Consider the following 23,045-nt stretch of genomic DNA (forward strand, 5'->3'; position numbering starts at 1 on the left):
CAGGTTAAAGCGTTTCAGACAGAACATGATTTTTTACATTGACAATTGTGTTTCATCCAAAATCTGAAAAAGTAAACATTTACATTACCAAATTCAGCATAAAACTCTGCCAGCATCCTTACTAAGTTTTAAAGCCATGAAAAACTGTAGAGAAGTTAATGAAGAGAACAGAGGTTGACACTTTTTGAAATTAATTGAGACAAAGTGAACAGTAAACTAATTACCAGTCTAGGATTAATATTGCTGTTGTACATCTTTTAAACACTCTTATGGAGTTATCTTTAAACTTTACATCTTCGAGTTATAATTTTGATTTTCTTGGATATTATTGAGTATTCAGTAGATAGTTCTTTATATGAAAAATACCCACAGATGATGCATAAGACGTAACCCAAACTCTTGGGAAAGGCTCCCATTATTTCAGCAGATCACAGATGTAAAAGTCAGCACTTCACTTAGGAGGGATTACCTCAGGGTCTGTCTGCAGCTTTGGGGTGTTTTGCTGCACAGCACACCACCCTTTGCATCGGGCCTTACTGTATGTTAGTGATTAACCCTAAAATCATGTACTCCAGTTACAGTATTTGGAGATAGATGCACAGAGCCCAAAACTGCCGTATGAGGTGGCAGTGGCAGTTTTCAGTGGAAGCAGAATCAGTCTCTGCTCCTTTCACAGAAAGACTTTGCTAGTTCAGAAAAGGAGTGCTGTAGATATGTGCCCTGCTCAAGGCTGCGAAGTTTGGACAGTGTACTAAGCTGAACATCTTAAGTTGCTGTTGCAAACATCTAGTCACACACCATCTAGTGCACAAATATACCAAAGACAGAAAATAATTCATCTCAGCCTCAAGTAAGAGAACAGGTGCCCACAGTCTAAAATGTAAGAATACTGACTCTCCTCATGTGTTAGACACCCTCTAAACAGCAGTGTGCCTCTTGGTTTTTAAGTACTCGAGGCCACACGAACTAAACTAAAGGGAGAGAATCTACAGTAGCAATATACAGCAGATCTATCCACCCTCAATACACAGAAATTAATTTTGTCATAAATATTTGTGTGTCCTTTGGAGTAAAGAAATGTTCTTGCAAGGAGGAGGGTGCAGGACGGCACTGTAGTACGCTGACTTCCAAAGCCTAAGTGGAAGACCAGCGTGTGACCAAACCCCTAAAGGGGGAACAAAGATAATTCACACAAGGATCACAATAAAATGCTGGGGATTTATCCCTAGCTAAAACCTCTATTTTGCGGTTCCTGTTTGCTGCGAGGTAATGAATCATCGGTAGCAGAAGTGAGAGGAAACTGTATTTTTGCAGAGAAAAGAGAGCTTTCAGGCTAAAATTGGTGACCTCTTCTAAAATGAAGAACACTGAGCGTGCTGCTGAGCGAAGGGCTTTCCATGCCTTGCCCAGGTGAGCTGAGGGGAAAGGTGCTGGCAGGAACTGGGTGGCTGTGAGCCTGCTGCCTGCAGGAACGTTACTGTCCCAGTGACTGGTCTTCATGGTGAAGTCTGCTGGTGCTCCCTCCTGAACTCTGCTCGGCCCTGCGGTCACCCAAAGCAAATCCAAACCCCGTCGGTAGGAACGCCTCGGAATGGTTACAGCTGCTGTTACACGTGGTATTTTCATGCCCGGGGTTTCCTCTGTGTATCTCGTCTGTACCCCGTGTACCCTTCCCAGGCACTTAGGGAGGCTTAGTTCTAGAATAGCAAAGGAATTAACTCAAATGGCCAAGTCTAGGGTGTATTTCTCTATATTCTGCAGGGAATTCCGTACTGTCCCAAGGAATTCCAGGTGAATTTTCTGTATCAATTTTGTTCAACAGAAGCAGAAGTCAGCTGTGTGTGAAAGCTGTAACTTTCCCTTGTAGTTTCTCAGCAGCCCGCGGGAACACGCTCACCCTGAGACAGGCAGCGCCCTCTGAGTCTCTGGCAGATTTCAGTACTGACACTGGGATGAACCATTAAATTCACCTGTTAACCGTATTGGTATTCTTTTCAGTGAATTGCACTTGAAAGTAGTCACACTAACGTGTCGTTGCAGTTTTTTAGTGCCTTTCGGATACTGTGCTTCCTCGTGCTGCTGTTGCTGCTTGTTTCGTTCAGCCCCAGTCACACAGAGGTCTCAGGCTGTAGCTACCTTCTCAAACCCTGTGTAACTAGAGGTTCCTGCATTGTTGAAAACGTGTTGTGTCCTGGACTTAGCTCAACTTTTCTGGAAAGTGATCATCTGGAAGTCAGCCTGAGATCCAGCTGGGTCACATGGGTTTTCCCTGCTTTCTGAAACGATCTGTTCCACCGCTTTGGAAGTTTCTGGGTCCTGAGAGCAGGGACTATCCAGCGCATCACCGCTGCTGTTGCAGCGAAGAGGGGAGGCAATGTCGGAGGGCTGATCTGAGGGTTTGCCTGGAGCAGGTGGCAGGGGCATGGACAGAGGAAGATTCATCATGTAGAACACATTGCCCAGACGTCGAGACACCTTTAAAGACAAAAGCACAATTGCAGCAATTCCTTCTTGAGACAGTGTTAGAGCCATTAAAGATCAAGGCTGACTTGTGTAGCAATGCCAGGGACATCCAGGAGATCCCAGCCATCTCAAAGGGTTATCAGTTAGCAAAACTGAAAAAAATCTCTTCCATTTTCCCTCTCTCATCTCTTTCTCGGCCCAGGTTCTCGTGGAAGGAGCACGGCAATACTCAGCTTGGCCTGACAGCAGGCTCCTCTTGCTCTCGAGGTGCTGTAGCACCCGTGGGGCAGAGGGGAGGCAAACTGGCAGCCAGGAGCAGGGAGGGTGGTTTTAATGAGAGAGGAGTGAGAGAGAGCAAGGGGTTAAAGGAAAGGGGAAGAGGCAGGCAACAACAGAAACACGCAGAGGGTTGGTATTGCTGGGTGAAATTAAGAGCAGAAAGTTTTAAACACAGAAGGACAGCCTGTCCGTGAAGGGTGTGCGGTTATATTCGCAGAAAGGCTGTAGAAACCTCGACTTGGTGTGTTTTAAAAGCCAGGTTGGAGAAAAAGCAAGTATGTATCAGAGCAGTTCTTACCAGCTGGGAGGGGAAAAGAGTGAAACCTGAGTTAATTCATGGAACACATCTTTTCCACTTCCGACCTCAGCCTAGCCCCCGCTGTTGTTGCAGGCTGACTCCTCTCCGAGCGTCTCTCAAACTGTCGGTCCTGACCTCCCCTTAGAGTCTCCCTCTGTGTCATTGCAGCACACAGAGAAGCAAAAGCTAAGTATGCTGGAGTAATTTCTTTTCTCCTAATATTATGGTAGTTACCTTATCAGTGAGAAGAAATGTGATTTAGTTTGGAACAATTTCATCCTGTTAGCTTCTGACTCCTTCACATCTCTGACGTGCCATCTTGGCATACATTTAATGATCATACCTGAGAGCGGATTTTTAACGCTGGTCCGAGCTTTAATCCCATGGTATCCAGGAGATGCTCCTCTGTTAGCAGTGGGAGGGTTTCTCCATCAATAGCGTGGTCTTTAAATATCTTATGAAATGACAAAAACACTTTACTGGTTATTTTTTATGCTTAATCCTGAGGCGTAGACAATAAAAGGAGGAAATAATAATTTTAATGTTTCATCTTCATATTTATCTCCTATCTGCAGCACGAGGTGTCTTGTTCAGGTGTGTGGATATCTGCACGTTTGCCTGTAGTTTACCTGCTTGTTCTTGGCAAATGGGAACTTTGTAACGTCTCAATGTTACTTAGTCCTTTTCTTTTTTTAGGACGTGAGCAGCCTGCTAGCAATGAATCAATAGTGTTGATCTTATCAAGGCTTTGCCAGGCATGTACAAGATTTCAACATCTTTGCTTGCGTTTCTAATGATATTTCATTTTTCAAATGGAATGATGCCTGTAAGAGCTCAGGGGTGGTAGATCCAAGAATGCAAAATTGCTTTAATCTGCATAAAAATCGTGCAAGGCGCGTGGAGGGAAAAAATGAAGCTACTTTTCTGATACTATTGGTTTGCTGCTGGTCCTCCTGGTATGTGTCATGACCAATGACTCCAGGCTGTGGCAGAAGTGCATGTAACCTCAGAGCATGGACTGGTTTTCCCTTTAAGAAGCAAGTGGCTTCATGTGTGGAAGCACAAGGAAAACTATTAGGTTTGTAACTTTGTGACAGCCAGTTAACCTCTAGCCTTTGCATTTGTTTGATGACTTTTAAATCTAGGTGGTCCTAAAGACCTGAAAGTGTGATAAATGTTTATAATCACCTGGGCATAATCTGAGCAGCCTGGGAGGCTGACGATGAAGCTGTATACATCATCAACAGTCCACTTGCGAATGTCTTCGATGGAAGAAATGTCTTCTCCATTCAGGATCAGACCATGTGCTCCTTTGAGAAGAAAACACAAACGTTATGTTTGTAGACATTTGCTGGCAAATCAATAGGAACTGATTGTTAACAGGAGAGTTTTTACACTTCTCCAGAACCTGATATATTAGCAGTGTTCAGTCACAGACACATACAGGAGTCCTAGACACCAAAATCATCAGATAGTCAGTAGCAGCTGATTCTGGAGGGGTTTTTTTGGTGGCCTCTTTTGTTTACTGCTGGCACTGTATATACCAGTCACTGCACATACAAATCGTACTGCAGTATTTTCTCTGATGGGTACATTATCCAATGCTTTTGTTTCTTCACGCTTTACTGTTATTTTAACTTGACTACTATTTCAGTAGAAGAGAACCAAGCCTTTGCCTACTGTGAGTTAGAAGGACATATCAAAAAGTTATGGGCAGAAGAGAGAGGCTAGCTCACAGTTTCATTCAGCAATTTTGTTTATTTTAACTGAAAATCCTTTTGGAGGCAGGAACTGAATACTTAATGTGCATTCTAGGGACGTGGTTTAGTGGTGGACTTGGCAGTGTTAGGTTTATGGTTGGACTTGATGATCTTAAAGGTCTTTTCCAACCTGAATGATTGTGTGATTCTATGATTATGTATTTTTCAGTGATGCAGCATGTCTTTGGTAGATGATCCTGGACAAACACCCCAGCCTGTTCTCATTTCAGGTAATGGGAAGTTTCGCAGGGCTCACCCGTTGGCACTGGTGCAGTTAGCAAGAGCTGCAAAGCTTTAGAAACAACGATTCCTGCACAGTGGCTGGAGAGGCCTGTGTCTTAACACTCTGTTCTTGGAGAGGTCAAGCCTCAGGGATAAGTTTGTTCCTAACCGAGTGCGACTTATAAGGGGACTCCTTGTCCTGTTTGACAATCACAGGGGTTGTGATCAGTATATTCCATGCTGCTATGTTTCCTCCTCCACCAGAAGGGGAGGAGAGATTGTAACATGTTGAGCAGAATTGCGGAGAAGCTCAAAGTGCTGCTAACTTGACAGCTTAGGGGGGACAAATGTGTGGTCCCCAGGGGCTGATATAAACACAGGGTGACATCCCGCAGCGGTATAATGAGTGGCACAGGGCGTTGAAACAGTTAGGAGGCTGCTTTGTGACTTTTTGCTGTGCAATTGCGTTGTCCTGCAAAGCCCTGCTGCCTAAGATGCTGAAACCTCCGTTATGCCAGCAAGCAGCACAGTCTACAGGTGGGGGAAACCACTCTCTACCTGTGCTGAGTTGGATTTACCAAGTACTGTTTGCAGTGTATGAATTCCACATTTAGTTGCCCTGACTCTAGCATACCAAAAATTGGCTTGAAACAGAGGGAAGAAATAAGAGAGCAAATCAATAAAAATAAGTAATATCAACGTGCCACTCTAAATGTAATCTGGAGACTTGACAAACCTGAAGGCAGCAGTGGGTTGCTGGGTACTGGAAATCCATATGGTAATGCTGAGAATGGGATTGCAGAAGGGTACATGTACTTGTCATCGAAAGCAGCGCAGGAGCTATTAGATTCCTTCTCATTTGTGTTGCTGCAGCTGTTCGTTTCAGTAGAAATTTCATGAGTAGCACAGTTTTTTCTCAAGCCTTGTTCAAACTCTTTACAGTTTTTGGCAACTGCAGATGGCTCAGCCTGGTTTTTGCTTTGTTCGTGTTTGTTTGGTGTCTCCACCTCTGCTTCTTTCTTGTCTTCTTTCTCATCATCCGCTGCAGCTGAAGCAAGGTCTGTAGTTTTGTCGTCAGCTTGGTTCTTCGTGCCGTTGGCACTACAGTCTGCAGGTTTGTGATTTCCAGCTCTTCTCCCTGGTCGACGTCCCCTCTCCCTTTGCAAAGTGCTGACTGGAGGGTACGGGCTGGTTGCCATGAGCATAGTGTTGCCATGAATTTCATCAAGGGTGGTACGATGAACATATAAATCGCTGGGAAGGTGGCCTTCGGGCAGTCTGTGCCTGCCACGGAAAGCAATGGGGCTGGCTGGCATCCCATGGTAAAGGAAAGGTGCTTCCAGGCCCAGTAGCCCTTTCCGATGAGCTTTCTCCATTTCTTTTTGCTGAAAAATAGCACTCATCTCCATTTCCATTCTAAGGGGGACACAGAGCACAAGCAGTTAGGGCCACTCAGGTCCTTCATCACGTCTTTTTTTCAGCAGCAGATCAGAACTCAGATAACTGAATAGGCGAGAGTGCTGCTTTTCTTCTCTCTGCCCGACATTGCTACGTGGGAGAGGTCACAAACTGCAGCTGGAATGGCAAACCTGGCTGTATTTAATGTGCTGCCAGATACATACAGTAAACTAAAAGAAAGAGAAAATATATCTTCCATTTGATGCCTCTAGGTAATATTTCAGACGACAAAAGCGTTATTTGTACATTGGCAATCCAGGCATTATTACAGTGATTATGCTCGCTTGGGATTTGGAAAATTGTCGCTAGGGTCATAAAGGTCAAAGACTAAAGAAAATAAGTGCTTTACATTACCCATCAGAAAATTATACAGAAAACTGGAAAATGTCAGTGATATTGAGTTATATTAGCTATGGAACCCGTGCATACATTCGGCATAAGCTAATGTAAGTCTCCTGAGTAACTCTGCATCGTGCCTGGCACCTGAGCATGGCTCTGAGAGTGTGAAAGGGTGAGATCTGGTCCTATGTGTTCAACCAACCTCCCTCTTGGTGGATTAAGTCAATGTTCCAGGGTCTGTGGCAGGTAGGAGGGCTTACCAGTGAGATATGGAGGATACAGGGAATAGTGGGTGTCTCCATTGCACCACCCTTTGCTGGAATCACCTTTCTCTGGAGCCAAGCTAGTGATCAAACAGAAAGCTGCAGCTCCTAGAGCTCCAGAGCTTCAGCTGGAGCTGAGAGGTGGGAGAAGTGAGCCAACCGACCAGGCACAAACCAGAAATGGTTCAGCCTGCCTTCATTGCTTTGAGGAGCTTTCAGTGAGACTTCCACATTCTTCTTTGGAAAAGGGCTTGTGAGGGCAGCCAGATCTTTAGAGTGCACTAAGATAGCGCTCGTAACACTGCAAGGAGGATAACAGGTCGGAGAGAGTCTGACTTTTAAGAGACTTCTCATTAATGTAAAATTGTCAGGAAAACAGTTTGGGCAAAAGGTATCTATTCAGATGATTGTTGTGTGGAGGAGTTAATTGATCACAACATTCAGGGTTTTTTCACTGCCCTCTTTTCATCTTTGCAACAACCTCCAAGTTACTAATTTTCTGCTTTCAGTGATCTGGTGGAAGTGTTTTGTCTACATACCACGTCCTTGTACATCTTGCCCAATTGTCATTGCTCACACTCGGTCCTTGAGGTGGAGGTAAACAGCAAAGAGCATTACATTCCTGGCTGCTCCTCCAGATAGTTTAGTCTGCTCCTCTGAGGACCAGCAGGTGGATATCACTGAGCTTTGGTGGGGGGCAGAGTCCCTTGGAGAACAAGGATTCAGGCCCGGGTGCTCAGCAGCACAGCTGCTGCAAACGCAGGAGATTGTTTGCCCACACCTGATTGCTGTAAGGGGTGAAAGGAGCAAATGCAGCTTTACTTTACCTTTAGAGGTGGCATGGGCTGCAGGAAGCAGTGTGAAGCTAGTAGAAATTGCTAGGATGGCAAAAGAGGTAAAAGATTGTCTCATGGATTTAGGCTGGGCTCTTTTATGTTGGGGTTTTCCTGGGTTTGGTGGGCTGAAGGAAGACCCCGTAACAGGTAGGACTAGCTCTGACGTGGCTGAGGGTATACGTGATGGCCATGCTTGCTGCTAACTATTTTACTTGTTTTTCTCAGGGTTTTTTGCCATGTGGCCAGAGCTGTATGAAATGCATTGTTGATGCAAATCTTGTGCTTGGAGGAGTTCAGTAATCAAGCTTTGCTGACTGAAGAGCTCCAAACTCTTCTCTCATGATTCTCTTGGGATGCCTAACCAGAATTTAGCTGTTCTTTGCTCTCAGTCTTACTGTGTGAGGGGTGCTGCCACTCAGTACTGTGCCAAAGCCCGGTGCGGGAGTGGCTGAGGTTAGAGTTCCTCTATGGGAACGGTGTGGCTGTGAGGGAGGACACTGGTGGTTACTTAACCAGCTACTGGTTATGCTGAAACTGGTACAAATAACTGGACTTTCTATAGTCACCCTGACATTCAGACTATTCGGTTACACTAGGAAAGCTGTCTGCCCTGGCAGGGTGGAGATGTAGCTAATCATCCCAAGGGCCCGGCTGTAGAGGCTTACAATGCTCTGTGTGTGATAGCACACAGCTGTAAAGTTTGAATTTGTTTATGACTTTTTGTAACTTCAGGGTATTTGGATCCAGAGTTCAAGGGCTGGGGCTGAAGTTTGTAACATGTTTCTTTAACCAAGCTGAGGGATTTGTTTCTTTTTCTTGCATCATTTTAAGGCTAAAAGCAGAATAGGGGCAAGCAGAAAGCTCAGTAGCTTCAGACCTTTAGAGATAATCAAGGGCCCTCTGCTTCTCTGGGTGACTTGAAAAAGTATCTCGATCACTGCAAATAAAAACTCACAAAAAGTCGGTGACTTAATAATTTCCAGCTGCCTTTGCTGCCCTAATCCTGGCATACACCTCAGAGCAAACCTTGCTATTGATTACCTGGCAATATTTTGCTTTTGAACCAGTTCCTGTCTTCTGGCCACAGCTTCCATTGATTCTGGTTGCAGAAAGCTATATCCTTAAAGGGAGGAGGGGAAAAAAAAAAAAAATCTTTAAAATTCACTTGTTTCCTCAAGGAAATGCACAAACCCCAAAGCAATGCAGAGACACTTTAAAAAGCTTTTTAAGGCTTGAACTATGTGCTTCACCAGGAAGCTGATATGATTTCAAGTTAAATCCTATTTGTGTTGATTGCTTTGGTGGGAATAGGTAGTAGGAACATGAAGTCCAGATCAGGTGTTGGCTGGATCAGACCTGTAGTGAGGTACCTGCCATTATCCATAAAGGAAAGAGACAGCAGGGTGCTTTTATTTGGTGGCTTATGTCTTTGAAGTACATATAACTGCTCATAAAATAATAACCAACAGTTAAGCAAAGCAAACCTGCTCCTTCAAGACTGTTTTCACCTTAGATGCCATGTAGTTTTAAATTATATTTCCTCTTGAGGGAATCTCTTATTTGAGATCAACATCGGGGGGGGGGGGGGGGGAGGTGAGCTGAAGCTAGGAGTTCTTGTTTATAGATCTGTGGCATTGAGAATTTATTCACTTGTCTCAAAGAAGGAACCTTAAGATAGGACCTCTTTACATAAAGTGATATGTAAATTTATGTGCAGCATGACACATGTGCCACAGTTGTGTTGCCGTGCCGTGATATCCAGCCTTCCCTTTGGAGCTGTGCCCTGTAATTTTGAGCCTTTATTAAAAGGACTTGTAGTTGCCCTGCATGAGCGAAGTGGCTTGTGATACTATGATTAAAGAATATGAGCAGTAAAGTAGTCTTTTAAAACAGCCAGTGCTCATACCTGAGCAAGAGTTAAATGTCACAGAAAGCATTGTTGATTGGACTAATTTGTTTAGCTACAGCCTTCTGCTTATGTGTGAAAATGTTTGGAAAATACAAAAAGAAAAGGGGAGAACAAAAACGTGCAGTGATTTTGAAAACGGTGTATTTAACAAAAGCTAAAATGGGTGTGTTTAGACTTAAACTGGCACTGTTTAGAATCTCTGGCAGGCGGACTGCCTCCTTCTAGCGAGACTGTTCTTCCAAAGAAAATAACCTGTTATTGACCCTACCGATAAACCCACGGAAAACAGGTAGGTGCAGTTTGCTTTCTCCCAAAATGCCATCGCTTAGCAGGAGGCAGACAATGCTCCATTACCTGGGCCTGGGTAAACACGGTTGGACAATAGGTTTGGCATGTTTGCGTGCGGCGGGACTGTGGGCCCAAGGTGCGACGCTATGTGGATTTGCCTTGGGTCAGCTGATGCCATCATTTCAGTTGAAGGTAACAGATCTCTGAGAAGAAAAACAAGACGTTCAGATATGCAAAGGGCATTGTTTAGTTAAGAATAATCCGAGGCCTTGCTGTGCTTGGGTACAGCACATGCAGAGTTATTCTTTAACTGCAGTATTATGATAGAGAAATGGTGCAAAATACCTGTCTAGCAGTCGAGGCTCAAACTGGGAAGGAATCGCCTGCATTCTCTGCTGGCCTGCACTCATGAGCTGAGGGTTTACTGCCATCAGCTGATTTCTCATTAGCATCTCTTGCCGCTGCCGCAGTTCTGACACAAAGCATATACAGTTCTGTTGTCAATGTAGTGAATTAGGAAGTTATTCTGTCTGCAGTAGAACTCTCCCAGAAAAAATAGGGTTTTTTTCCCTCAAATGCCAACATTTAAGTATGAGTTAGCAAATCACACTTTTTTTTTTTAATAGAAGCAACTAAAAAAGACATTTCTATTGCCACTTTAACCGCTTAGTTTAAATAACATAGATTTATACGATCAAACTGCAGTAAAAATAAACAGGATGTGCACAGTCAAGTGTACAAAAGGACAATTTACAATTAATAACAATTCATATAACACTATGGAATAGAAGAGAATAGCCATGAATGTTAAATTCTCTGCTTGAGAGAGTTTTCCTTTCTAATACAGTTTTCATTTTAGAAAAATCTCATTAGCTGGAACCTGCCTTGTCATGAGACAGCAGCTCTAGAAAGAAGAGCTTGTAGTGGTGAGCTGGAACATCATAACATCCAGCTACGGCTTTTGTTGTTGAGTTCCTGTGTGACCTTGACTCTTCTTCCAGGTGCTTATTGTCTCTTGGTCAAATTCTGAATGACAAGAATCTCCCATGTTAACTTCTAATGACCTTAAAAGAACTGTTTCTCCAGTTACTCCTGAGATAAACTTGAAATACCTTTTAAAGACAATAAACCTGTTTCTGGCTGTTTCTTGTGCAGTTATCAGCAATCCTATAAACAAACGTGCAGTTTGTTCTTCCTGCTTACCTCCTGCTGCCATGCCACTTGCTAATCGGTATAAGTGCTTTTCTTCCAGTGCTCCTTGTTCCCCCAGGATAGATATTTTTCTCATGTGATCTCGTGGAGTCATGCTGCAAGGAGACAGCGACAACTTTTCTGTGGTAAAGAACTGAATCAGCAGCGCCAAAGAAAAGAATAAGACATTCAACAGTGTAAGAAACAGAGCAGGTTATACGAGTTATCTCTCAGATAAGCAGGCAGTCCTTCTGCCAGTCACAGCTGTACCCTTCAGTGCCTGTGGATTGTGTTGGTTACCGTATAGAAACTTTCGGTTTTCAGGACAGTGCAAATGTTGCCCTTGTTTATACTGAGTTGTTCAGTGTCCTTGGGCCTTACCGTGCAAGGAATGGCGGGATGTTGGGAAATATCAGCTGCTCATAGAATCACTAAGGTTGGAAAAGACCTCTAAGATCATCAAGTCCAACTGTCAAAAGGTTCCTCGGGACATAATTAAGCCAAAGTCTTTTGCCTGCAGCCCTGAGAACGGTGACACGTGCTCATACTCAGGAAGGAGGGTATCTCTGCTTTTATTTGGGAATTGTAATAGTTAGGAGCCCTGCCTGCTGTAAACTGAGTGAAACAGATGGAAAGGAATGGCAGAAATAAGCTGTTCCAAATGACATCAGCCCCTTAAGACTGCCAAATGAAGTAAAAGAACATGCTTTGTAGTGATGAAAACAGTGATAAAAACAGCAAGGCTCAGATTAATTATCCATATATGTACAGATAAATAAAGCCAGATGAAGAGCCGAAATCTAGACTAAAAACTGAAATACACTACAAATGTGTAGTTGAATAGTTGTAGAGTCACTGAGGTGGATTGCATGAGCATTTCTAAGTCTGTCCAAAGAAGCAGGTGACTAGATTACAAATGATCCTGATACCAGGGGAATGAGTAACCACAGTATGTCCTGCTCACGATTTTGGGGGAACGATCTACAGCAGGATTATTTGTGCAGATAGGTCATAAAGGAAATAAGTCCTGTAACCCACAGCCTGGAAGTTAAAAAGCTGTCCTGTGTGGGAGGCTTTAAGTTGAGGGGTTGGCAGAGGGAGCAGGCTACCTCTAAAGGCCGCAAGGGCATCTGTGCGTTTCTTAAACTGGATTTACGCAGCAAATGATTGATTTTTTTTTTTCTTTTTTTAAAGCAAGTTGAAATTAAGGAGTTAGATTTTCTTCCCCGTTAGCTTTGATGGATTTAGCTTTGAAATGGATTCTTTCTCTCTTATTGAAGATGGAAGATGTAATGCTTAAGTGTATTCATCCTGTAGATAGTTTCAGCTCATGAGTTCAGCCAGCGTTCGGTGTAGATAACAGTGAGGGATGCCTTGGAAACGTAAAGAGAGAAGCACAGAGAATCTGCCAAAGCCAGAGAGAGCTTGAGTGGATTGTACCTTTCTGAACCTTTCCATGAAAGCCATCAAACAGGAATCACTGAGAAACAAGATCTAAGACAGAGAGGACTGACTGTGCCACGAAGGGCAGCAGCCTCCTCTCCGCTGGGTCTAGTTTGGGCTGTGAATCCCGCAGCAGAGAAGCCATCACTGACAAATTCCCCAACAGGAGCTACCTCCCATTTCGGCTGAGTGCTAGCAACTGCTGAATACGTGTTATTAATCACTCCACAAAGATGTCATCTCTGAAGCACAAATAGCCAAAACCATCCAGAGCTTTGGGTGGTTTGACTTTTTATGGCATACTTGCCAGTTTGCCTTTAGCATGTTGTGATGATGCTGTTAGATTAAAATGCCAGCCTTCTCTGAGAACCCTGACTACCTTTTGCTCGGGTCTTTCTCATGTATTTTCACGTTTATGCCAAACTTGCTTCCTTTGCAGGCCGAAACATGTTTTTGTTTTTATAGTACGGTGCCCCAGCTTCTGGCCAATGCCTGTGATTGATGGCGTTGGCAGGATACAATCCAGCTGTAGGACCACTTGCGTGTATGTAACCACTGCAAAGGCAGCGGTGGTGTACAAGTACCAGTGAAATGAGTACGAGATGGATCCAGTTGCCAAGTGTTTACCTTTAAACCAGGGCACAGAAATACCTTAAAAACAGTAAGCAGGAACAACCAAAATTCCCTTTTTCACAGCCAGTCTTTCTCCAAAACAGAACCAAACTTTAAAAACTGTTCATAATCGAAAATCTGATGGAAGCCAAATCCTATATTTTGTTACCCAAGTCATTCATAGATTAATCATTGTAATTCCTTTTATTGCCATTGACCTATTGATGAGTTACAAAAAATTTTAAGGGAAAGCTATCAATCTAATTCACATGCTTCAGGAATTTACAGTTTCCTTGGTATGGTGAAGATACTTGGTCTCAGCCTCAAAATGAGTTTTCCAAAAGGCAGACAAGTTAGTCATTTCAGCCATTCAGACTGAGAGTAGAGGCTGTACTTGGCCCACACCACTGGTGTTCCCTCAAAATGAAAAGTTCTTTACATTTGTAAGCGTTGTAAATGCTAGATTCTGCGTTGGCCAAGATTCAGGTCCTTCTGGAAGCAGACAAGCCTGTCAAATCCAAGAACAGCACCATGTCCTTCGTTCTTGACATACGTCTCTGAACATGTGCTGCTGGACGTGTTTCCATTCGCCTTTTTTTTTAGGATACTTTAGACTTAAAGCGGTTTAGAATGCTGGGTGCTTCATGAAGAGCATTTGAGCTGCCAAAGTGCTTCTGAGCTGCTAAAGCATTTTAAAGCTCAGTACTAAAGCGATTTAGTGCAGAACTAAACTTTACAGCAGCTCAAAAAATAGATGGCAACTGGGATGACGGTATTTGCCACGCCATATTGGTCCAGTGAGCTGTTCAGTTTCCTTTCACAGCTGAGTGACCGTGTATTAAATACTCTGGAAAACAAAGCTGCAATTTTAAACTTCATGATAACCTCCCTACAGCCTGGCCTTTGCCTGATGCACCTGACTAGACAATATGAAGGTGAAAGCAACCAGCAGAGGTTCAGATAGACATGAGGGACAAAACAGGAGTTTTAACCTTTTTATTCTAGTAAATCAGAAAAAAAATAATTTAAAAGCTATCATTAACACTAACAAAGTTTTGTCTGTCAGATGACTGGCAAGCTGTGCTGCTTTTGCTTTTTAGGAACTGCTGGAATGCTTCAATCCCTGGTTTTAGTCATGCTTACGAATGCACTTTATTCTGGGGAAGGTGTCCCTGTGTGGGGAAAAAGACATACAAGAAAAAGACACTTTTCTCTATCAGGCCTACCTAGAACTTCAACACTCCCCTCTAACAGTACACCTTTGGCTAAAAATGTTTGACACCACTTTAAAATGTAGAATCATGTGAAACCTCATGGGAAAAGACCCGTGTATTCTGACCCAAATCCACCACCTCTGCGTGGGATCCCATATACCCTGCCTGTTCTGACAGACGTCTGTCAACAACCACGTGGCAGTAACTGCGGTTAGAAACCAGCAGCACCAGTATCACTGTGGTGTTGTCTGTATAGTCTGTGCAGTCCCCAAAACAAACCTGGGTTTTGGGTTGGATGTGAAGTATGTTGTACTGGCTGCTGACAGGTAGTCTCTCACATAGACTCCCGTCAGAGCTGAAGCAAAAACTATTTAAAGAGCTTCCTTAAAATCTTTAGAAAAGTGAGGTGTTCATTTAGATGCTGGCATTTTCACTGAATCTGGGGTACAAATACAGCAGCATCCACAGTGGCGTTGATCCATATTTATTGATAATTGTCCAGTAGATGACCAAGTTTCACAGCATCAGTTCAGGCAACGTGCATCACGTAAGCAACTTATCCTTGCAAAGGCAGACTAGGTGGTCTGTTGGTTTGACATGGAAAAGATACAGTATTGAAAAAAACATGGAATAATACGACTTGAAAGTTCATTGGTATCTTCTTCCGCTAAAGCTGTAGCTTACTGCTTCCACTGACCCAGTTTTTGAATCATCACGAGCCAAAAGGAGGGTTTGATTCCTTAATGAGGTTTTCACTGGAGTTGCTCCATGAAGTCATTCTGGTTTTTTCCATTGGTGTGCCAGTCAATTCTGCCTAACTTAGCTTGGGTTTCTTCTCAGATGTATAAAAATAACTCTGGTGTTCGTGGTAAAAATTTTGGATATTATTTCCGCTGAAATTCTAATCCGTTTTCCCTAGCTGAATGTTAGAATATCTGTGTGGTGTAAATTTTACTTAAAGGACGCATTTTGTATGTATATGTCATCCACATTAAATTACCTGTTTATTTCCCCAAATATCCTGTTCAGGGAAGTGTTGAATTGATCAGGTAGGATAAATAGTTAGCTTAATAACCTAATATAAAGACTTATATGTAACCCTGTGTCAGGAGCAGATGCTGGACTTGACTAATCTATGTTATTCCATTTGGAAAAACATCTTTTTTGGTTACCTAGCTGGGGTTCTGACTTGCAGGTCAAATTTAGGGTACTTGAGGTTCGTATTGTTTCCATAAAAACTAGCATATTAGAAACCAACATCAGCAAAAAAAAAGATCTCTGAGAGAACAGGGAAAGTATACTTCTGATACATATATTAGCTGGGATTTGAGAGTAGCTCAAAATCTTGCATCAGGGTTCATATAGATTCATACACACCAGCTGTCCAGTGTTACATTCATATATGGCTCTGCTCTGATCCTATTGCACAAATCCTGGCTGTACAGCACATTACAGGGATGAAGACAAGTTAATCTCTACCTTTAGAGTCTTACCCTTAGCAAACCCTTCTTGGCAGCAGGCAGAACCACTCACCCAGTACTAATTCTGTCTCAATTTATTAGATGAGAAGTGGCAAGACACGAACTTCATGAACCAGAAGCATTTGCAAATCTAATCATTGCTACATGCAGTTTCAAAATGTCTATAGCAGTCTGTGTATCTATATTAACTGCGCTGGCAAAATACACCCTAGTCTTATGTATAGTATAGACTTATCGGAAGACCTTTTTTTTTTAGTTGAATGCATTAAGATTTCATTAACTAATAACTGCTTATATTTACATCAGACACATGGAATTAGCATTTTTAAAAGCAGTGTCTAGTATGCTTGAAACCGGCTCCACAGACTGTTTGGAAGAAGCAGTTTAAAATGCTCGGGTAAATCTGTGTCAGAGAAATCAGTTAAACATGTAACATGAACACGTACACGTGCTTATGAGTGAAATATATCCATCAACTCATATGTAGTCTCATTATTTCCATTGGCTCCCTTTTTAGAAAAAGCTGTCCTGATAACTGGACAAATCAGGTGCTGTTTTTAAAAAACATTCCAATATTATTAATACTCTAATTAGCTGTAGTATCAAGGGTTCTTGTCCTAAACCTAGTCTAAGAGTCAAAAAGCTAGAGACTGTACTTGTTCAGGAACCCACAGCCAGCAAAATAAATGACTTTTGGAAAACAAGAAAGCAATTATACCAACATTATGTCATACAGGACCATGAAATATGTCTTCTTAATTGGGGTAAGGTACCATCGGAGAGGCTGTAGGGCTAAATTCTAATCCTAGATACGTGGGCACAGACTGCTCAGAGACTGAGATTAGAGTGTAATCCTAAAACTGGATTGAGAACGATACATTCCCTAAAGAAAGGAAAATAACTATATTTGTACTGTGTGTGTCAGCCAGTAGAGTTTGCACTGCGTGCCTCTACGCTGAAGTGAAGCCGTGGTGCTTTCACCAGTTTTGAGCTGGCTCCCTGGTGGGATCGCAAGCAGCGGGTCACGGAGGTTTTTTAAAACACGCTGGTCTCGGGAAGAAACGGCAAACTGGCAAACTCAGTCCTTCAGGACCTGAGTTAGGTTCATAACAGAAGCTCACCGTGTTCCCGCTGGAATGGCTGGGGGCAGGGGGAAGCTGTTGCTCCTGCGTGCCCCTAAGGCAGCGGTCAGCTTGATGCATTGACCGAAACCGAAGGTGGAGCTGCGTTGTGCTGAGCACAGACAGGCAGCAAGAGCCCTCGAAGCCTCCGGGGTGAGCCGGACAGATGGTGGAGGGAAAAGCAGCAGTCCTGCCGTGTGTTGTGGCGCGGGAGCCGTGGAGAGGCAGGACAGCGAGCGGCTGAGGTGGGAGCTGTGCTTAGCGCTTCTCCCTCTCAGCTCGGTGCCGTCACCGCAGGATTGGTTTCTGCAGAACCGTAGGGCTGATACTGTTCATTTAGATTTGTGGCAGCACCCAAAGGCTCCAGCTGGGATCACACTGAGTGCTTGAGCTACACCTTTTAAAAAAGCTGAGTGAAATAACTAAGCAAGAACTAATGAAAACAGTGGTTGTAGCAGAGAAAGTGTGTGCGAGCATGCATGTATGTGTGTAACGTACACCCGCCCGTACCCTGACCAACTGGTACAGGGGGAAGCTGTTTACAAGGGATGGGTGTCTCTATTACATTGGTTACATACACAGAGATAAAGGCATGATGTAATTTGTTTTCCTTGTGGATTTATTTCATAATTAGGAATGACATTTGAAACATTATCCTGTTGTCTTTGATTGTTTTAGAAGCCGAAAGATTGCAAAATGCGGCATAAGTGGCGTCAGTTAAAGGGAAACTAATCTCTGTATTTTTTACTTTTTAATAATTTTTACTTTAAAAGCATAAAAAAGAGGCGTTTTTTTCTTTTTTTATTTTTAAATACTGGAAACAGAAGTCTTGGGATAGAAAGCTTTCTGACCATTGGAGAACAAGGCTGGTGTTTCCAAATGAAATGAGGTTGAATTTTAGTGGGATTTGTGTCTCACTTTGGCATGAAATACTAGTGCAAGTGACAAGGCTCCCAGTGCCAAAAGAAACCAGGTAGTGGAAAGAGGAATGGGTTTTAGGAAGGCTCTTCGAAACTATTTTTATTTAACAACTCTTTTTACGTCACTGGCTAACAAAGAGTTTGAGTTTAGAAAACTTGTACTGAACCCTCAGTACCTTCCCTCTTCCGTTAGGATATTAAATACTGCAGCAGTATCCCTCAGACTTCCCAAAATCCTCTGATTAAACAGAAAACTGTGTGTGTCTTATACCACTAAGGTAAAACAAGGTGGTACAGGATTTTATCATTAATTGTTTCAAGTTAGCTTTCGCTACAAAGCAAAAGACAGCACACACTCATCTTAAAAAAGGTTTGCAGGTATGTTAAAATACGTGTAAGTCACACATGTCAGACACTGAAACTACTGTTATTTTCCAAACTCCTGTATGAAGTCACAAGTTTTAATACAAACTTTTTCCCCTTGTGAGATTACTATATGAAATTGCACACCTGGTCCTGTAAACAGGCTCAGAAATCTTGAACAGACTGAACATTTTCAGCTCCACCTTGAACAGACAGAACATTTCCAGCTCCTTTTTGAAGGATCAGACCACGATAAAACTACTGGAGTTAGGATTGCCCCTCTATCTCTTTCCATATCTCTGCAGTACTGGGGAGATACGGGAATTTGCATATTCTGTAACTGAGGAACTTGAAATTTTAGCTCCAAAGACAATATAATAGTGCCAAGCCTTTCTCAGTCTATGGTTAGTTCCGATAATAACAAGATGTAAGGACCCCTCATCACGTTATGATATTATTTTTACAGAATATATCACACTGCACACGTTGGTGTTCCACAAAGCTGCTAGCATGCTGTTACGATGGCTGTGCACACAAGCAAAATTTTAACTAGGTAAATCTAATGTAGGTACGTCAGACTAAACCAGCCAAATATATCTGTGTGATGACAGCGTTGATGAATTCTGATTGCGCACTGATTTAGAAAATCCACTGCTCCAGGAAGTATCTGTAAAATATTGAGGTTTTTCTATTGCACTTTAAAAAAATAAATTAGCACAAAGTTTAGCTATATGTATTAACAATGAGCTTTTAAGAATATTTTGTTACAGTTAAATAAGACAGTGAAACATTTGGGCATATACATTGAGCAACTCAATCTGTATCCAGAGTTTTCTAGAAAAATACTGACCATGCAATGACAAGCCTTCCTAAAGTAAAATTCTCCACTTGTGAATTAGATCTTTAAATGTTTCTAAAATGATCAAGTTTGTCGTAAAAAATACAGTATTTGCACCTGAATAGGTAGAACTGTTTACCCACAAGAATACATATAGCAGCTTGCTGAGAAAGCAGAACATGGTTAATCACATATTTTACTTTTTCTGTATCGCCCCTGCCAATTCTGAAGTTCACTCTCTGCAGTCCGGTCCTGCTCTTAAAGAAAAACACCATGAAGAATTCTGCTTTGATCTGCAGTGTTTCTGTCATGAGATAACGTCTTTCCTATCAAAATCTGAAAAATCATACTCCTCTTGGTATTGTTAGCAGACATTGCGTCCCCATTTACATTAAAAACTAGCACTTTTTGGTTCAAGTATACTTACATCTATCGTGAAGACCTTAGTGTTGGGTAAACTGAAGACACCATGAACATCCAAGAGTATGTGCCTTCACTATAAGTCTCCTTCTCAAGCTGCCGCAGTAATGTGATTGGCAGCTTTTAAAACACATCAAGATTAACATGTCAAAAACTGCCTTAACTAACGCTGACTTTACTTTAAATACAAATTGAACTTATCTTGATTAGCCCTCATCCCTCCTTCTAAGCCCTACCCACTCTGACATCACAAGCCCTTCTCCAATACCATCCCCTAACCAGGCTGTAAAAACATAATTACAAGAAGAGCACTACACTGATCTGATAAACCTATTTCACATTTAACCTGCTAAGCTGTTGTTAGCTTTTAAGATGCTTGATGCATTCACTTAAAATCTTCCTGTTCCAACAAGAAATAGGTGGGAAGGTTAACAACTGCCTGGCTCTCACACATCGTGTTACCTGTATATGCTGATTTTTAGAAAGGACGTACTTCTGACCGTTGGCAGGCAGTTACCCCAGAACCGTGTTATCCCAGAACTCTGTATCCGATTGGATTGGGGGGAACTGCAGGATGGAAATCCTGTTAAGCACATTGTGAGGCTAACACAGGGATCAGTTGGCTATACCGCTCAAGCCGGCAATTTACTCTTTAATTCTCACTGTCAGTGAGTTAGCTCTCAGAACAAATGCCCAGCAAATGGCAGATTTTAAAATGTCAAGGAATGGTTAGTTTCTTCTGATATCCATGTCAGCTCATGAGATGGTGGGGTTGATATTTGTTAATCCCTTATTCACCTGCCTAAAGTTCATCAAGTGCTCGCTGAAACAACAAAAAATTGCCCCTCGTCCTCTCTCAAATGCTAACACAACGCCTAAACCTGGAGAAAATGGACTCATTCTATTGAAAGTTGCTCTCAGGGAAGCGTTATCGTTAGCGGAGGGGTGTAATTCTGCTACAGTTCAGCACATCCTTACAGAAGACAAGCTACTTTTTAATAACATAACACAAAATACATATATAGTATCTAATGTGGGATTGGTTTGTTTTGTTTTGTTTTGTTTTTTAAAGTGATTGTGACTTTAAATATTTTTGTTGTAAATGCTATCGTGGCTGTTTTGTTGCTGTCCGGACCTTCTTTATAAAGAAGAAAATCACACCCAGATTTGTTGTTTAGAAAAAAAGTTCAATGCTAGGTTATAAAAATAATTTTAGGACTTTGTTTTTTTAAAAAAAAAAAAATTAGAGACCAGCTAAAATAACCTGAGAATAATTTTCATGTGGTTGTCCAAATCTTTGCATGTGCAGGCAGACAAGGAATCAAAGGGGCTTCCTAGTCTCAAAAATAATTTTCAGCTTCTGTAACTGCCTACAGAAGCGTGTGACTAGAAACGTAATGAGTAGGTACAGTCTCGAAAAAAGTTCCTCTGCTGGGATTTTTCAGGATTGTCTGGGTGAGGCTGAAGCGAATGCTGTGTAAGATACGGGGTTGCCCAAATAAATCAGAAGCAAAGTCTTGCATCAGTATCCATTTTTCATCAGATGTTTTAGTCCGTGTGAATCACGTTTCAGGAAAACCGCAAGAAGTTTAATACTGGGAAAAATTACTTCCTGAGGTAGAAACAAAACCAGCAATATAATAAGGATACATATTATTTTTTTCCTGTTTTACCTAATGAGGGAAGTTTGGAGAGAGAGCATACTGCTTCACAAGACCCTTGGCATCTAGCCTTTGGTGTCTGGCGCAGCAGCAGGATTGCCGTGTGCTGTAGTGAAGTGTGACAACCCCAATTCATAAAGAAGCCTTAATGGTCCCTCTCCAGAGAAGATCCGGTTGTTCTTGACTGCATTTCACAGGCGTCAGGCAGGGCTGTATTTCTGAATCGCGCAGCAGGCTGCGTGTCTCTCAGCAGTCCTATTCCTGCTGGTCATCTTCACCAACGGGGAAAAATGGCAAAGCAGCAAAGGAGGGAGAGAGAGGGCCGTAGGAGAGGAGTTGTGAATAGACAAAGTCATGTAGAGTGTCTCAAATTGATCTGGGCCTTGGTCCGTCGGTTAGTATCACTGTTGGCCGAGATGGTTTAGGACAGCGAAGTCCCACATTATCCCCTTTGCACAGAGGAGTCTGAGGGTGGGGAAACACCAACACTCTGTGCAATGGGGGTGACTGTAGCCTGGCAGCTCCCACCCAGTATCTGATGTTTGTAGCCTCAGCTACTGGCACCAGCTACGTGCTAACGTGAAAGGTGGGGCTGGAGTCACACCGCCTGCTGTACACTCTTACCCAGACTTATTGCCTGGGGTTACCTCTATGATGAGCAGTGCTGGGCTTTACCCCTCAGGTATAGGATGCCCCAAGAGAGGACCACTTCATCATAGACCACAAGGAGTTGGAAGAATGCTACCAAAAAACACAACAGGTTTTGGCAGCGTATGTACTATCCTAAAACTGAATTAAGAACGAGGAGGCTCTCTTTCTCGATTAATTGCAAAAGAAATGGACAGCGCTGTCACATCTTTCACAATTCCTGAAGCGTCAGAAAGGGTTAGCAGTGTGGAATCAGCCCCATGCACTGAGATAGATCTAGTCTTACTGTTGTCACTTTTTGTCAGCGCTGATTCAGGTCTGAACTTTCTTTGTTCCCTTTTGGCAAAATAAATGACAGACCTGGCAGATGGGATTTGTGGTCTTCAAAAATGGAAGGCAAGAAAAGGTATCAGAAAATTTATTACAGTTCAGGAATGATGTTGTTTACCCAAATGCAATGCTGGAATGGATTTGTGCAAGTAGAAAACCTGCTAAACTAGACTCTAAGCAGGTTTTAATCCACTGTTTCTAAACACTGTCTGTCGTAAGTGAGGAATCTGTGAGAGAGTGATATTCCTTATGAAGTTCACTGAAGCAAGATACACTTCAGTGGAGACTTATTTCTGTGTAGTGAAATGAGCGATACAGAACTGGGCAAATGGCTTCTTTATCACAGATGACCCTGTCTTTTTCCAGAATGAAATCTGCGTTCGGACATATCAAATTCTTTAGCTAAACCTCACTTCCTTCCATGTGTCCCCCAAAAGGTTTAAACAAGAATAGCGTGCCCAGAACTGGCGGCATAGGTAGGGGACAGGGTGGTCTGATGGATGGGTTGGGAAGTCTGGGACCAGTAGGCTGCAAATCCCAAGGATGAGCCTGAACAAGAAGCCGTGTCCTAGAACTCTGCGATTAGAAACAATAACTGGACTCTCTACAGTGGCACAGCTGGCCTAGAAACACACGGGGTCTTGCTTTTGGGTCCACTCACAAGAAACTGAAAAATGGCTGGAGAAGG

At 42.7% G+C, this 23,045-nt stretch overlaps 1 protein-coding gene across 1 annotated transcript; it reads right to left on the reverse strand.

The window, feature by feature from the left end:
• Nucleotides 1-2,202: 2,202 nt before the first annotated feature.
• On the reverse strand, nucleotides 2,203-11,421 carry SAMD7 (sterile alpha motif domain containing 7). Its single transcript, XM_009957615.2, has 8 exons — nucleotides 11,319-11,421; nucleotides 10,461-10,587; nucleotides 10,182-10,318; nucleotides 8,960-9,038; nucleotides 5,759-6,438; nucleotides 4,229-4,350; nucleotides 3,384-3,494; nucleotides 2,203-2,475 (listed from the first exon to the last, which is right to left on the reverse strand). The coding sequence occupies exons 1-8, from the start codon at nucleotides 11,419-11,421 to the stop codon at nucleotides 2,203-2,205; spliced, it is 1,632 nt and encodes a 543-aa protein (XP_009955917.1).
• Nucleotides 11,422-23,045: the final 11,624 nt, after the last annotated feature.

The sequence above is a fragment of the Leptosomus discolor genome, chromosome 7 (assembly GCF_034619465.1).
Source record: "Leptosomus discolor isolate bLepDis1 chromosome 7, bLepDis1.hap2, whole genome shotgun sequence".
Classification (NCBI taxonomy): Eukaryota; Metazoa; Chordata; class Aves; order Leptosomiformes; family Leptosomidae; genus Leptosomus; species Leptosomus discolor.